The sequence below is a fragment of the Podarcis pityusensis genome (assembly GCF_964106645.2).
Source record: "Podarcis pityusensis genome assembly, chromosome: 16".
Classification (NCBI taxonomy): domain Eukaryota; kingdom Metazoa; phylum Chordata; class Lepidosauria; order Squamata; family Lacertidae; genus Podarcis; species Podarcis pityusensis.
In genome coordinates this window covers 16,732,671-16,746,902 of record NC_138041.1, presented here as the reverse complement: position 1 = coordinate 16,746,902, position 14,232 = coordinate 16,732,671, and the positions used below count along the sequence as shown (strand labels likewise).

Sequence of the window (14,232 nt, the reverse complement as noted above, 5' to 3'; positions counted from 1 at the left end):
TTGAAAACCATTATGTCATTGAAAACGATTATGTCATGGAGAAAGACTCTAGTTTATTCTTCTCTGGTCTCTGAACCCTGGTGTCCCCCAAGCCCTAATTGAGTGCTCTAACCACTACACCACCCCAGTTATCTGGACCCTTGGTCTGACTCAGCAGAAGCATTCATCCCTGGTTCCTTGTCAAAACAGTCCTGCGAGCTGAGCCAAGGCTCTGTCTCCTGAGTCAGCTTTGGCAAAAGCACAAGCACCACATTTCTCGATGGAATTGGGTTCCCCGCCTCCAGACGGCCCTAACCATTGAGATCCCTGCCGCCTCTGCTGCCTTTGAAATGGTGTTGCATGCTGCTGTTTACCTTCCAGGTATCTTTTGGCCAGGCGCCCGTTCCCTGGGTGTGAGAGGGCTGATTCAGTCAGGTGGCATGAGAAGGGATGAGGAAGGAAGCTGAGTTCTCTCTCTCTCGGATGCAACCGTGTGGCAAAAGAGGCTTTTCTCTTTCATGGTTATGTTTTCTTTGCTGACTGAATGCAGAGTCCTAAGCAAACACCATTTACTGACACCACCTAAAAAACACATATCAGGTTTCTTGTGCCAGGTTCCTCTGGGCAAGGGGATGTTTAGGTGTCAGGTAGCCTTGGTGCCCTGCAGATGTTTTGCACTACAGCTCCCATCAACTCCAACCAGTGCTAGCAGGGGATGTTGGGAGTTGTAGTACAGAAGGGCCATGATGGTGGGGGCTGATGGGAGTTGTAGTCTGAAACATCTGGAGGCACCCCATCGGTGCAAGCCATCTTAAAGGAAAGGCCAGCTCTTTGCCACAAAGTCCTTCCTCCTGTGCCTCGGTTTCCTCTTTGAAACAGAACAGGATGGGACTAAACTTGGAAGATTTGTTTTGATCCAGGATCACTATGTCCCCTGGCCTGGCTTAACATTTCAGGGTTTTGGTTTCTTTTGAAGCTCTGTGCAGGTGGGAGAATGAGGGGGTTGGATTCTGAGGTGAAGTGAAACTGACTGAGATGTTTCAAGCCACAGTCAGGGAATGCCAGTTTGAATGTTTCTAGAAAAATAGCACCTTAGCCTGTGCCCTAGATCTGCTAGTTTTCTCCTGCAGAGAGAAAACTCACTCCTTGAGAGCCAGTGTGGTGTAGTGGTTAAGAGCGGTAGTCTTGTAATCTGGGGAACCAGATTCACGTCTCCGCTCCTCCACATGCAGCTGCTGGGTGACCTTGGGCCAGTCACACTTCTTTGAAGTCTCTCAGCCCCACTCACCTCACAGAGTGTTTGTTGTGGGGGAGGGAGGGAAAGGAGAATGTTAGCCGCTTTGAGACTCCTTAAAGGGAGTGAAAGGCAGGATATCAAATCCAAACTCTTTGTCTACTCTTCTTATTTCATGCAAGGGGACGTACCAAAGGGAAACCCTCCACATGGCATCTGAAGTACTGTAATCCATTATATCACCTCAGAAGTTCCTACAGCCTAATTCCCACCACATTCTGGGGCATGGGCAGATCTCACCTCAGGGTCTCTGAGACAAGACTTTTCCTCAGGGTGAGAAGCTACCAGGCCCACCCTCCAGCTTTCTCCTTCTTGCAATTTACAGTTTAACCCACTCTTTATGTCTGGCGTGTTGTTCCGGACTAACTGTCCATCCTACCTTCCCACCCTTCCTGCGGAAGAAAGTGGTATGGAGGGAGAGACCCCAATGAAGGTACAGCAGCCGTTCTATCGGGCTATAAGAGCAGGAGAAGGACAGGCCTGTAGGGTTCTGTGGCCGTTCTACCAAAAGACCACCACCTTTTTACTTCTCCCTGAAATACTTCCATTTTATCTGGTCATTGCAAGAACTGTTTCAGAGAAATAGTACCTGAGCAAAATTATTTTTTCCCTCCTCTTTTCCAGCCCCTTTTCCTTTTGTGTTGTGTCTTTAAGCCAGAGGGCAGGAACCGACTTACCACTGACATTTGAAAGCTGTTTTGGCTGAAAAGCAGGGCAAAAACTTGTGACCGGCGAGGTGCAGGGACTCCAGCAAACTGCTACCTTCCTTTCCCCCAGCTTCAGCAGTAAAGCAGTAATCATGGTACCCTACTTTGCAGGGCTGTTGTAAGGTTACTGAGAAAACATAGGCAGCAAAGTGCCTTCCTGGGTGCAAATCTGTGCAAACGTTCTGGGAAGTAAACCCTGTTGCACCCAGTCGGACTTTCCCTGGAGTAAACATGTGTAGGGTTGCACTGTACACTGTGTTGATTACTTAATTAAAAGGCCATTGAGGAGACATGGGTCACCTTGAGCTCAGTCACTGCCTCTCAGCCCCACCTACCTCACAGGGTGGTTGTTGTAGAGATTAAATGAGATAGGGAGGAAGCCATGCGAGCCACTTTGAGCTCCTTGGGGGAAAAAGGTGGGATATAAATGCAATAAATAAGTAACAGCAGAGAGTTTACGGCAATGATAAGCTGCATATTTTTTTTTTTAAATGCAGCAATTATAGGCTGTGTTTAAAAATAAAATAAAACAATGGGGCCCTAAAATAAAAAAAATCTACACTAGCTGGTGAATCCCTTTTCCTGTACAGGGAGCTCCGCACGCACAGCCCCTCCTTGCCTGGGGAAGTCTCAGCAGTTTGCAGGCGGAGGGAGGAGATCCCACAAGCTGTGGCAGAGCCCAGGTATCTGTGCAGGCAGGTTTACCTGGACTCTCTGGCCTGTCCGCTTCCCTGGAGGCAGGAGGAGTCTTCTGCAGCCGGTGGTTCCGGCTCTGGAAAGGATCCGCGGGAGGCTAGGCAAGGAGGACACCTCTGCTGCAGGGGCAGAAGGGCTTGAGGTGGGGTGGGAGCTGGGGGGGGTGGAGAGAGGGAGGGGGCAGAGAGGCCCTTTTTCTAACATGCCATAAAAATGCAGCCAGATGCACAAGGTCTCCTTCAAATGCAGTGAGGGTCCTTTCTGGTTCCTGCTTTTCTGTTTTGTGTGTTTTGTTAAAATGTCACCAGTTAACGACAAAGAAATAAGTTAATGGCAAAGAAAGAAATGTAAGCCCACCCACAAGCCACACTGTAGGGGTATCCTCACCCGACTGCCATGAGGTGATCTCAGGGGCCAGTCCCTGCCTCTCGCTCTCACCTACCTCACAGGGTTGTTGTGGCAGGGATTGAGCAAAGAGGGGGGGAGAACCATGTAAGCTCCACAGAGAAAAGAGTGGAATATAAAGGCAAATAATCATACAGTGGTACCTTGGTTTAAGAACAGCTTAGTTTATGAACAACTTGGATTAAGAATGCTGCAAACCCGAGTGTTTTGGTTTGTGAACTTTGCCTTGGAATAAGAACATGTTTTGCTTCCGATTGAGTGTGTTCCATTTGTAAATTTAGTCCCCCGCTGCTATGGGAAAGCACGCCTTTGGTTTAAGAACAGACTTCTGGAACGGATTAAGTTCGTAAACCAAGGTACCACTGTAATAATAACAACAACAACAACCAAAACCTCATGCAAAGTGACAAGCGAGCAAGCTTTTGTGTCCTCCAGAGCTCTTCTTCAGGATGGCTGTTAAGAGGATGCAGCAGGGCAAGGTGGGGAGAGAGGAATAGAGAGAGAGTGAGCTAGATACAGTGGTACCTCAGGTTACAGACACTTCAGGTTACAGACCCCGCTAACCCAGAAATAGTACCCCGGGTACTATTTTGCTTCAGGATGAGAACAGAAATCGTTCTCCGGCGGTATGGCAGCAGCAGGAGGCCCCATTAGCTAAAGTGGTGCTTCAGGTTAAGAACAGTTTCGGGTTAAGAACGGACCTCCAGAACGAATTAAGTTCTTAACCCGAGGTTAACCTTGGTTGTTGAACTTAATCCGTTCCAGGAGCCCGTTTTGACTCCCAAAACCGTTCGAAAACCAAGACGTGGCTTCCGATTGGCTGCAGGAGCTTCCTACACTCAATCAGAAGCCACGTTGGATGTTCAGCTTCCAAAAAACAATCTGTGTTTGTGGTGTTCGGGAGCCAAGCCATTCAACAACCAAAGTACCACTGTACTTTTAAAGCCTGCAGACTTTGAGGCTTCAGCATCACGCCCAGGATTTTCTCCGCTCTGCTGTTGTTTTACTCAACATTCTGCTGAATTGTCCTGGAATGCTTGGACCTTGGGTAGCACTGACATTGCCCAGATTAGTGATGTTTTTATCATCTCTATTTCAGGGCTCTTCTGTTTGGGCCACATTTTATTCTGTTTCCCCCATACTTTCCAGGCACTGGTCTGAGCAGTTTTTCTTTTGCCCTCTCCACTTTCCCTGAGAAAGACCTGTTGTTTACTGCTGAATTGGGACAAGTGTCAATCTGCAGGGAACCTGACTGATGTTCCTTAGGATTCAGTGGTAAACAGCTGGTTTCCCTGGAGGAAGTGGGAAACCTCTCGGAATCATGCCTAGAAAAAATGGGACAAGCAGATTCAAGTGAGGATGAGCCCTTAATAGACTTTTTGGGGGTATTGTTTGAATTCTATTATGGTGTAAATATTTTTTCTAATGATTATGTTTCATATGAATTTAGCTTTTTGTTTTTTACCCTTTTTTGCATATTATCCCTATACCTGTGAGTATAGGGTGGTATACAAATTGTTGTTGTTGTTGTTAGCATATGCTGCCTTGAGTCCCAGTCCAGTGAAAAAGTGGAATTATATTATTATTATTATTATTATTATTATTATTATTATTATTATTATTTCTATGCCACCTACACACAGATGAGCTTGCGGGTTGTCACTTAACCCTTCCCTGTCTCCTCAGGTGTGCTGGCAAAAATCCTGGCATCCCAGAACAGCATCACTGCGGTGCTTGGCAAAGATGTGGTCCTCCCCTGTTCCTACCAGGCCTCAGAGGGCGAGAGGGTGGTTCAGATCACGTGGATGAAGCGGCGGGAGGACGGGACAGCCCAGGAGTTGGCGGTGATGAACTGGCAACACGGGACCTACGTGCAGGATCCCTATTCAGGGCGAGTGCTGCGACAGTCCGAAGGAACCCTAGAAGATGGCTCCATCCTGCTGAAGAATGCGGTGCAGGCCGATGAGGGGGCATACGAGTGCCACCTCATTACCTTCCCTGGGGGCAGTTTTGAGTCCAGCCTGACCCTCAAGATCCTAGGTAAGGACCTCCTAATGAACCCTCAAACTGAGCCCTGGGTCTGACTTGGGTGGTAAATCTCTGTCTGGGCTGGCTTCAGGTGAGGGTCCGCAGAACTGAATGCTGTGCAGTTAAAACCAATCCCTGCACGTACAAAGCTAGCATATCAGGGAAAACGCTCTTACATTAATCTTCCTGACATGCTAGTGTTGTTGTTTTTTATCTTCAGGGATTATTATTTTTAAAAATGCATATATTGGATTATTGGCTATTACTTTATCTGATAGAAGTTGCTTATTTTAAAGCCATATTTTTATCGTGACTTATTTGCCTTGAATTGGGTTGTTTATGGGATGTGCAACCCTTGTTGCATATTTTGTGCTTTCTACCAGCAAGCAGACTGCCTTGGGTATAGCAGTGCAAAAAAGGGGGGGTACAAATTAAAAGTGAAGTGCATATACAGTGGAACCTCATTTGCCAAACGCTTCGGAAGCCAAACAATTCGGAACCTGAACAGCAACAACCCAGAAGTGAATGCTTCCATTTTTGAATGTTTTTCAGGAGTCGAAAGGCTTCCGGGGAGTTTTTTTCTTTTTTCCCCATTGAACTTGCTGGCAGCCCTTTGATCCTTGGTTGTCGAATGTTTTGGAAGTCGAACGGTCTTCCAGAACGGATGACGTTCAACAACCGAGGTTCCACTGTATGTCTTTGCATGGAGAAGTATTCATATACCCCAACCTCTGCTTGCAGCCTGAAGTCTGAATCTCAAAGTGTACACAACCCCACACACACATACCAGCACAAACTTCATCCTGGTGTAATCTGACGGGTGGGAACCAGTTCCTTTGCTGAGTTTCTGGGAATGTTCACACTAAATCTGTCATCCACCATGGCTGTTAAGCCACTTTAGGGGTCTTCTTTCATAAAATCATAGATTTGTAGAGTTGGCAGGGATCCCCAAGGGGTCATCTAATCCAATCCACCACACACACACACACACCCGCTGTGCAGGAATCACAACTAAAGAATCGCTGGCAAGAGGCCTCCAGCAAAGGAGAGCCCTCCACCTTTCCAGGGAGGCCATTCCACTATCTTCCCCCCCCCCCAGAAAAAGTTTTTAGTCATTTTATAATACAAATAAACAACACAGGAAAACAAACAATACAAACAGATTCTTGTCTTATCCTTATTCTTTCTAAACATTGTTAGATGGGCTTCCCCAAGTCCCCCCTATCTGATTTTCATTTTACCTCATCTTTAGCAGTTTACATATATAATAATTTCTAACCATTTTTTTTAATCACACTTACTTTAACCATAAAAATCTTCACATTTTATCACTTGCAAATAATACTATTTTAAAATACACTATCTTCTACTTCTAACCCTGCAGCCTAAATCCACTTCCAAAGCTATTCTAAGATTTAAATGTTAACATATTTTTTCAAATATTCCTTAAACTTCTTCCAATCTTCTTCCACCATCTCTTCTCTCTGGTCTCGGAGCCATTCCACTATCTTAACCGCTCTTTGCCCTCGGAAAGTTCTTCCAGATATTTAGCCTCATTTTCCTCTTCCTCTGACTGCAGTTCCCCCGTTGCCCACCTTGAACCTCGGCCCCCCGCTGGAGGAGGGGCAGGGCCGGACTCTGGCTGCCTCGTGCACTGCGGAAGGTAACCCCGTGCCCACGGTGACCTGGGAGACGGAAGTGCGCGGCACGGACAGCAGCCGCGTGTCCTCGCACCCCCGCTCGGCCTCCGTCACCAGCGAGTTCTACGTGGTGCCCGGGCGGAGCATGCACGGCAAGGCCCTCACCTGCATCGTCTCCCACCCGGGGCTGCAGCACAAGAAGAGGATCACGCACACCCTCAACGTGGCATGTGGGTATCTGCCGGCCCTCTGGGGTGGGTCAAACCATCTCCGCACAGAAGGGGTGGTGTGGGGACTTTCTGGGCACAAGGGTCACTCACATCCCCTCAGGGACCTACCTTTCAAGGACAATGTGCTTCTGGCGGTTGTGGCCAGAGGCAAAACTAGCCAGAGCCACAAGGTTAGCTCTTAAGTTTAGGCCGTACATTTAAGGTGCATTTAAAGCAAATGGCTGTGGGGAACGGTAGTTTCCACAACTGAGCTACATTTCCCCAGAATCTGTGGAAAACTACAGTTCCCAGAGTTCTTTGGGGGAGGTTATGTGCAGTGGATGTGCTTTAGATGTATGGTGTGTGGCCTGTTGTACATAGAAAGTCAGTTTTCTCTGTGTACACACACACACACACACACACACACACACACACACCCATTCTCCATCCGAGCAAGTAAAAGGCAGGATCACAGTTGAAAGGCACATTCCCACCAAGAAAAAGGACCCAAGGAGGGTGCTGTGCAAGCCAGCCAGGGGTGGGGTCTAGGGAGGTGGACATTGCATGAGAACAGTCCTGAGGGCCAGATAGGAAAGCCCAAAGGAGCCAGCTTTTGACCTGGGCCTGTCGTGCCTCACCACTGTCAAACCAAGATATCTGGCCCAAAGCTAAGGCCAAACAGTGATTTAGCACAATTCATGAATTCGATCCAGCAATCTGTGAATTTTATCGAATCATTTTACTGATTCTTTAGCATCTTTATTTGGGAGTAATTCCTGAACTTCTGAGTAGATATGAGCAGGCCTGTGCTGTTAATCTCCAACTTCCGCACACACACGTGGGATGTCTTTGAGACCTTTGAGCACGTAGCTCCTTGAGGGGAACTCTGCTGAGAACTCTCAGCACCCTGAACAAGCCACACTTCCCAGGATCCTCTGGGGGAAGCCTTGGCAGTTTAAAGTGGTGAGATTCTGCTTTAAAATGCACAGTGCAGGGGACATGGGCTGCTCTCTCCTCTCTGCCACTTTGACCTCTTTTAACATTGCCTCCATGCAGATCTGTCGGATGCCTCAGTCCTGGGCCACGAAGAGGGGGAAGATTGGGTCGCAGGAAAGGAAGGGGCATTCCTGAAGTGCCTCGGAGATGGGAACCCACCTCCAACGTACAACTGGACACGGTCAGTCGCTTTTCTGTGGTGCAAGAGATGGCTCTCTCTTTCTAAACAGGGAAGAGGCCTGGAGTTTTGTTTCTTTATTCAGCATGGGGCAGTTGCCAGAGGCAGAAAAGTAGGTGTGGCCAGAGGCCAAGGGTGGGTGTGGCCAGTGGGGGGGACTATAGGTAGGTAGTGGGTGTGGCCAGAGGCAAAGGCAGGTGGATTAATGGCTATGACTTTTACCTTTTCACAGTAGGCTACATTCCAGCCTTAGAAAAGTAAGGCATTCCTACACACACCTAAGCAAAAGGCATTTTTCACATCTTGAGCATACATTCCAGCAAAAGCACTTGAGGAGAGAGCATGGAGCAGGAACCCTGAGCAAGTGTAAACTGGGAAGGGGGGGCATGGCCCAAAGAGAACTCCGAGGGTAAGATAGAGAGGTCCCAAGGGCCACATTGGGCTCCTGGGGATCCAGCCCCACCTCTTTCGTGGTGATGAGATTAGAATTTCAGACAAGGACGAAGAAGAGCCAGATTCATATCTGTCAGGGGGCTCTCTGGTTTAGCTCGGACCGATCAGACTCTCTCACCCTAACTTGTCTCGCAGGGTTGTTGTGAGGATAAAATGGCGGCCGGGGGGGGGGGGAATAGGACACATGGCCCGCATATGCTCCAGCTGCTTAAGGGAAAGGTAGGGTAGGAATGTGAATCGTCTGGAGTTTTTTAAAATCAAAGAATGTATACCTGACTTTTTAATTCCAGGAATTTACGCAGTAGTCATTTATTAAATTTGTATGCCGCCTGCCCTGGAGCCTCTAGGCATTCGGAATAAGAAATGCAATTAAAAATCCATACATGCAATTGTATAAGAACATCAACAGCCCATCTCTCCAGCTGAAACATTTTGAAAACCGTGCTTGCCGTAGGAGCCAGTTTGTCTAGTCTGCATCCCAGATAAATCACAAGTCTTGATCTTGTCCTGGTGTTTTTTCTTTGGAGGATGCTTTGTTAAAATCGATTTGAATTCTGCAGATGCCCTATCTCTGAACAATGTGTGGCTGCATCTTTATCTCTTACCCACTCATGTAACAATGTACACGCACAGATTTGAAGGTGGCGTGCTGTGGTCAGTCTGCCATTTTGTACATGGAAATGGGCAAAAGCGTTTTGAGGTGTTGGTAACAGTTTGCAGGACAGACACTGCCTTGACTTTTAGAAGAGTGTTGCAGTCAGCCCCAGTCTCCAAACAGCGAGAGACTCCAGGGGTGCCTGCACTTACCCAGGGTTCAATTTCTTTGGAATGAAGTGCCAGTGGAGACCGTGGTGCCTTTTGGATATATGTTTTTGCTTGGCTTTAAAAGAAGATCATACAGATTTATGGAGAAGAAGGTTATAACCACGATGGAGACTGTACTCTGCCTCCACAGTTGGAGGCGGTAATGCTTCTGAATACCAGTTGCAGGAGAGGAGAGGCCACTCTGAGAACAGGATGCTGGACAAGATGGGACATGGCCCTAATCCAGCAGGGCTCTTCGAATGTTCTTATATCCTACCCTCCACTTGTTACAGAAGCCCTGTGCATTGCAGATGATTCTTGGGTGTGTTTTTCACAAGTCCATTCTGCTCCCACCATAGCTGTCAACCTTCCTTTTTTTTTGCGGGAAATTCCCTTATTCCAGCGCCGTTTCCTGCTGCTATCCTGGATTGTTAGATATCCCATAGACTGTCCCTGGGACAGGTGAGGCTGCTGATCCCTTATTTTTGAGGCTGCTGATCCCTTATTTTCAAATCTGAAAGTTGACAGCTATGGCTCCCACTGTCGATGACCAGGCCTCATGGGGCCTCAGCATTGTCTGACATGAACAAAGAGCCCGGTCAGTAGTGCAGCTGGGTCTTGGAGCCAGAAGGTCCCCAGGTGACCACCCAGAGAGTGGCAGGTTATGGGAGCCACACCCAACAAGCCTGGCATTGGCACCTTGGCTGATAGAAGCATGGCAGGGCCCACTGGGGCAGGTGTTGGTTGCTGTAGAATCCTTTCTGTATTTTTTTAAGGTGGCCATGAATGCACATGGTAATAGATTCTCACTTGATTATCCCTTTCTACAACAGAATGGTGCTTGTTATTCCCGGGTAAAATGTATTTAGCATCAGGGCAGCAGAAGCAAATGCCGTTTTGTTCCTGTAGTCATGATGGTGCTGTGAATTCAAGGCAGGCGTGCAACGTGCTCAGAGCATTGAAAGAAAAATAAATAAATCCAGAGTTGGCAAACTGTTTTTGTTTGTTGCTGTGAGATATCAAGAATGTAGAAGCATGGAATTAGGGGAGAGAGAGTACAGAAATGGGAAGTAGGTGCTTTACAACTGGCTACCCAAAGGGGGCACCTTGCAAGACCCTTAAGGCCAGGTTCTAAAATGACCCAGCTGCACCAGTAAGCTTCTCCCAGTAAGCAGTCCCCAGTAGGCTTCCAAGGAGCTCCTCACAGATGCCCTAGAAAAACAGAGTTGAAGAACCCCTGGCCTACTAGGACAAAGTGGGCATGGCAGGCTGGGAAGAGTTCCGTGGCAGAGTGCCCTCTCTGCAGGCAGCAAGCAGCTCAGCTTGAAGCCAGGGGGAATGAATCCTGCCCTAGCGCTGGGAGCCTCTGGAGGCAGCCTGTGCCCGTTAGGGAGAGCAACAGCCGAGCCAGCCCCCACCCCTCAAGCACCCGCCCCTGGGGCAATCCCTAACCCACGTGACACTTTCCCAGGATGCAAATCCAGGATTGCACCACCAGAGGAGTCTGGGGCCGCTTGGCATCTCCCAGCGCCAGCCTTGGACGCCTGCCTGGCCTGCCTGACACCGTCTGGGTGCCAGCTACGAGGTGCGTTTCCCGACGTCCCACAGAGAGCTGGCGAGGCTGGCTTCTGGCAGCCCCTCTTGCCCCAGGCGCCCAGGCTGGGGATCCTTCCCTCCTGCCCCCCAAAGGGCAGCTGCAGTAGTGCATCTGGGTGGCAACCACTTGCCCGCCTGGCCGTTCCATTCCCAGCCAGCCAGTGGTGCACCTGATCTGGGCTGGCTGCCGCAGAGAGCTCCCACGGATCCCATTCAAAGGGAAGGCTGATCCTCCATAAACACTTATTCATCACTCAGCCATCCCGGCCTGCCTCTCGAGCTCTTTTTTTTTTTTTTTTTTTGCGCTCCGAGGGACTGGCTGAGACTTGCTGTGGGTTTCGGGGAAGCAGCCCCGGGCCAAGATGCACCTTGTAGCCTTTTGTGGTGAGCGAAGGTGGCGGGGGGGGGGGGGAGAGACGGTGAAAAACCAGCCAAGTCAGCACAGGGCTGGGGGGTGGGCGTGGTGGATGGATGAGGCTTTGCACAGGCCAGGTTGTCGGGGGGGGGGCAGGAATGAGATTCTTTTGAGGTCTGCCTGCCTTTTATAGAGGTGCAGCAGTTCGGCAGGAAACATGGCCTCTGTAGAAAGCTGCACAGCTGCTTATCGGGCAGAAAGTGGCCAGGATTTCATCCTGCTGGCATGCCTGCAAAGGCAGAGGACTCAGTGTCAGTACAGTCATACCTTGGAAGTACATTCGACTTCCAAAATGTTTCGGAAACCAAGGCGTGGCTTCCAATTGGCTGCAGGAAGCTCCTGCAGCCAATCGGAAGCCGTGTCGGACATTCGGGTTCCAAAGAATGTCTGCAAACCGGAACACTCACTTCTGGGTTTGCGGCATTCGGGACCCAAAACATTCAACTCGCATGGTGTTCGGGATCCAAGGTACAACTATTGTCCTTTTCTGCAGAAAAAGTGAGAAGGCAGGGTGGATAGTTATCCTGGAACAAATGCTGGAAATGAACTGTAAACTGGGGTGGGGGATAGAAAGCTGGAAGGTGGGTCCCTTGCCCTGGAGGCCCTGAGATGAGAGCTGTACATGCCCCTAGCACACATTTGGAGTACCCTGAACAAAATTGCCTTTTAAAATTAAAAGTAAAAGTATCTAAAGGGTAGACCTTGGTGACCATTTGTTTTTTAAATATGGCATGATTTTATTAGGCAAATATTGAGGCACCATCAGTATATGCAAATGTCTGGCTCATTTAAAACTATCTAGGACCTTTATTTTCAATAAAACTGACGGAACTAACTGGTGGAGAATACTTTAAAAAAAATCTTTATTATTTGTAAAGGGAATATCGAATCAATACTTTATTATGCCTTTGGGGCTGTGCTGTGTCTTTGTACTGCAACGCTTTATGGGTTAAACCAGGGGTTTTCAGCCCATGTACCGTGGTACCCTGGAGTGCCTTGAATGATAGGGGTGCCACGAGCAACACTGGCCTTTGTCCCTCTGATGCCTTCTTACATCTCTGCCTCCCAAAGGCTTGCACAGCTGCTTGTTGCAGCAGCCCTGGCTACCACTCCCCAGGCGAATGGTGCCTCTGGCGCTGATCAGGGGGTGGTTTGAGAGACCAGGGGCGGCGGCAGTAGCTGCCCAGAAGTCTCCCAAGGAGAAGAGAGAAGAGAGGAGGCTGAGGGAATACTCCACAAGGGACGGTGTTCAAAATGGGGTGAGAAGCTGTCCATAACTGGGCTCCTGAGCCTCACAGGGGTGCCGCAGAAAGAATGTACGGTAGTTGGTCAAGGGAACCGTATGGACTCAAAAAGGTTGAAAACATCTGGTTTAAACTGTTGGTTCTTTGTTTTCTTTCCTTTTGTCATGTTTGCATGTGAACAAATCGATAAATTTAAAAGGCGGTGGGGGGAAGGAGCTAAATGAAGGGAGAAAAGTTTTGCCCTTTGCAAACACTGTTAAACGCATGTGTGTGTGTGTGGACAAGAGGCTCCTGTTGATGCACCCATGCGCAGTGCACATATGTCCTCGCTCTTTCCCCACATGCAGATGTCTTCTCCCACATCAGTGTCAGTTGTGTGTGCGTGCGGGTTGGGAAGGGCACGGCGCTGTTGCCTCGGCCAGGCTCCGCTCGCCGGCTCAGACGCTTTGCCGAATCTCTGAGCAGAGTTTGGGGTGCTGTCTGGACACGCTCCGGCACCCAGCTCAGCTATGCAAGAGACCCGTGGGAAAAGGGAAGGGATCCCTTTGATTTCAGCACCTATTGTTCATGATGTCATGGCTGACCCCGCCCTCCTCTTCCCTGCCCCCCCTCCCCTTGTGCCCCACACCTCCCCTCGCGAGCCTGGACATGTTGCTGAGGCGGGGAAGCGGCAGAAAGGGCGAGAGCATCTGGTTCAGGAGTTCCTGGCCCTTGCCATTCCTCTTTTCCTCTTGCGAGGCGTCTTTGGGGCGGTGCCTCTCCCTCTGGCAAAGGCCCTCTGACACCCCGCAGCCGAAAATAGGGACATACTTGCAATGTTTTTAAGAGAAAAGGTGAGGAAGAGGCAACACAATGGAAGTGTAGGAAATTACACATGGAGTGGAGAAAGAGACCTTTTCCCTTCCCCTTTCAGCATAAAACTGCTTCAAATCCCCACTCAGCCATGAAGCTCACTTGGTGTGATCTTGGGCCAGCTGCTGCCTCTTAGCCTAACCCACCACATAGGGTTGTTGTGGGGATTAAATGAGGAGGGGGAGAGCCATGTATATCACCCTGAGGTCCTTGGAGAAGAAGGGTGCATAGAAATGCAATAGATAAATAAATCTGGAGTAGAAAATGTACATACACGGCTCTGCGTACAGAGAGTTCATGGTGTGGTGGTTGGAGTGTTGGACTAGAACTTGGGAGACCAGGGTTCAAATCTTCACTTGGCCGTGAAGTCCACTGGGTGACCTTGGGCCAGTCGTGGCCTCTCTGCCTAACTTAACCTCACGGGGTTGTTGTGGGGAATAGAGGAGGGGGAGAGCCATGTATGCCACCTCGAGCTGCTTAGAGAAAAGGCTGGGATATAAATGCAATTGAATGAATGAATGAATGAATGAATGAATGAATGAATGGAAATTTAGGACATCCCATGAATGGTTCAGGACAGATCACAGAAAGTCCTTCATTCAACGCCTAGTTAAACCACAGAACTGGCTCCCGCAGGAGACAATAATAGCCCACCAACTTGGATAGATTAAAAGAAGTTTGGACAAATTGGATGGATTGAAAGAAGTTTGGACAAGTTCATGGTACAGGCTAGCGA

The 14,232-nt window shown here is 49.0% G+C and overlaps 1 protein-coding gene across 1 annotated transcript in view; it reads left to right on the top strand.

Moving 5' to 3' along the window:
* NECTIN4 (nectin cell adhesion molecule 4) overlaps positions 1 to 14,232 on the top strand; it is an 84,805-nt gene that overhangs the window by 58,503 nt on the left and 12,070 nt on the right. The window contains exons 3-5 of the mRNA XM_080985887.1: positions 4,768 to 5,121; positions 6,689 to 6,979; positions 8,015 to 8,135. Of these exons, the coding sequence (XP_080842013.1) occupies positions 4,768 to 5,121; positions 6,689 to 6,979; positions 8,015 to 8,135 (766 nt within the window). The remainder of the gene's footprint in view (positions 1 to 4,767; positions 5,122 to 6,688; positions 6,980 to 8,014; positions 8,136 to 14,232) is intronic.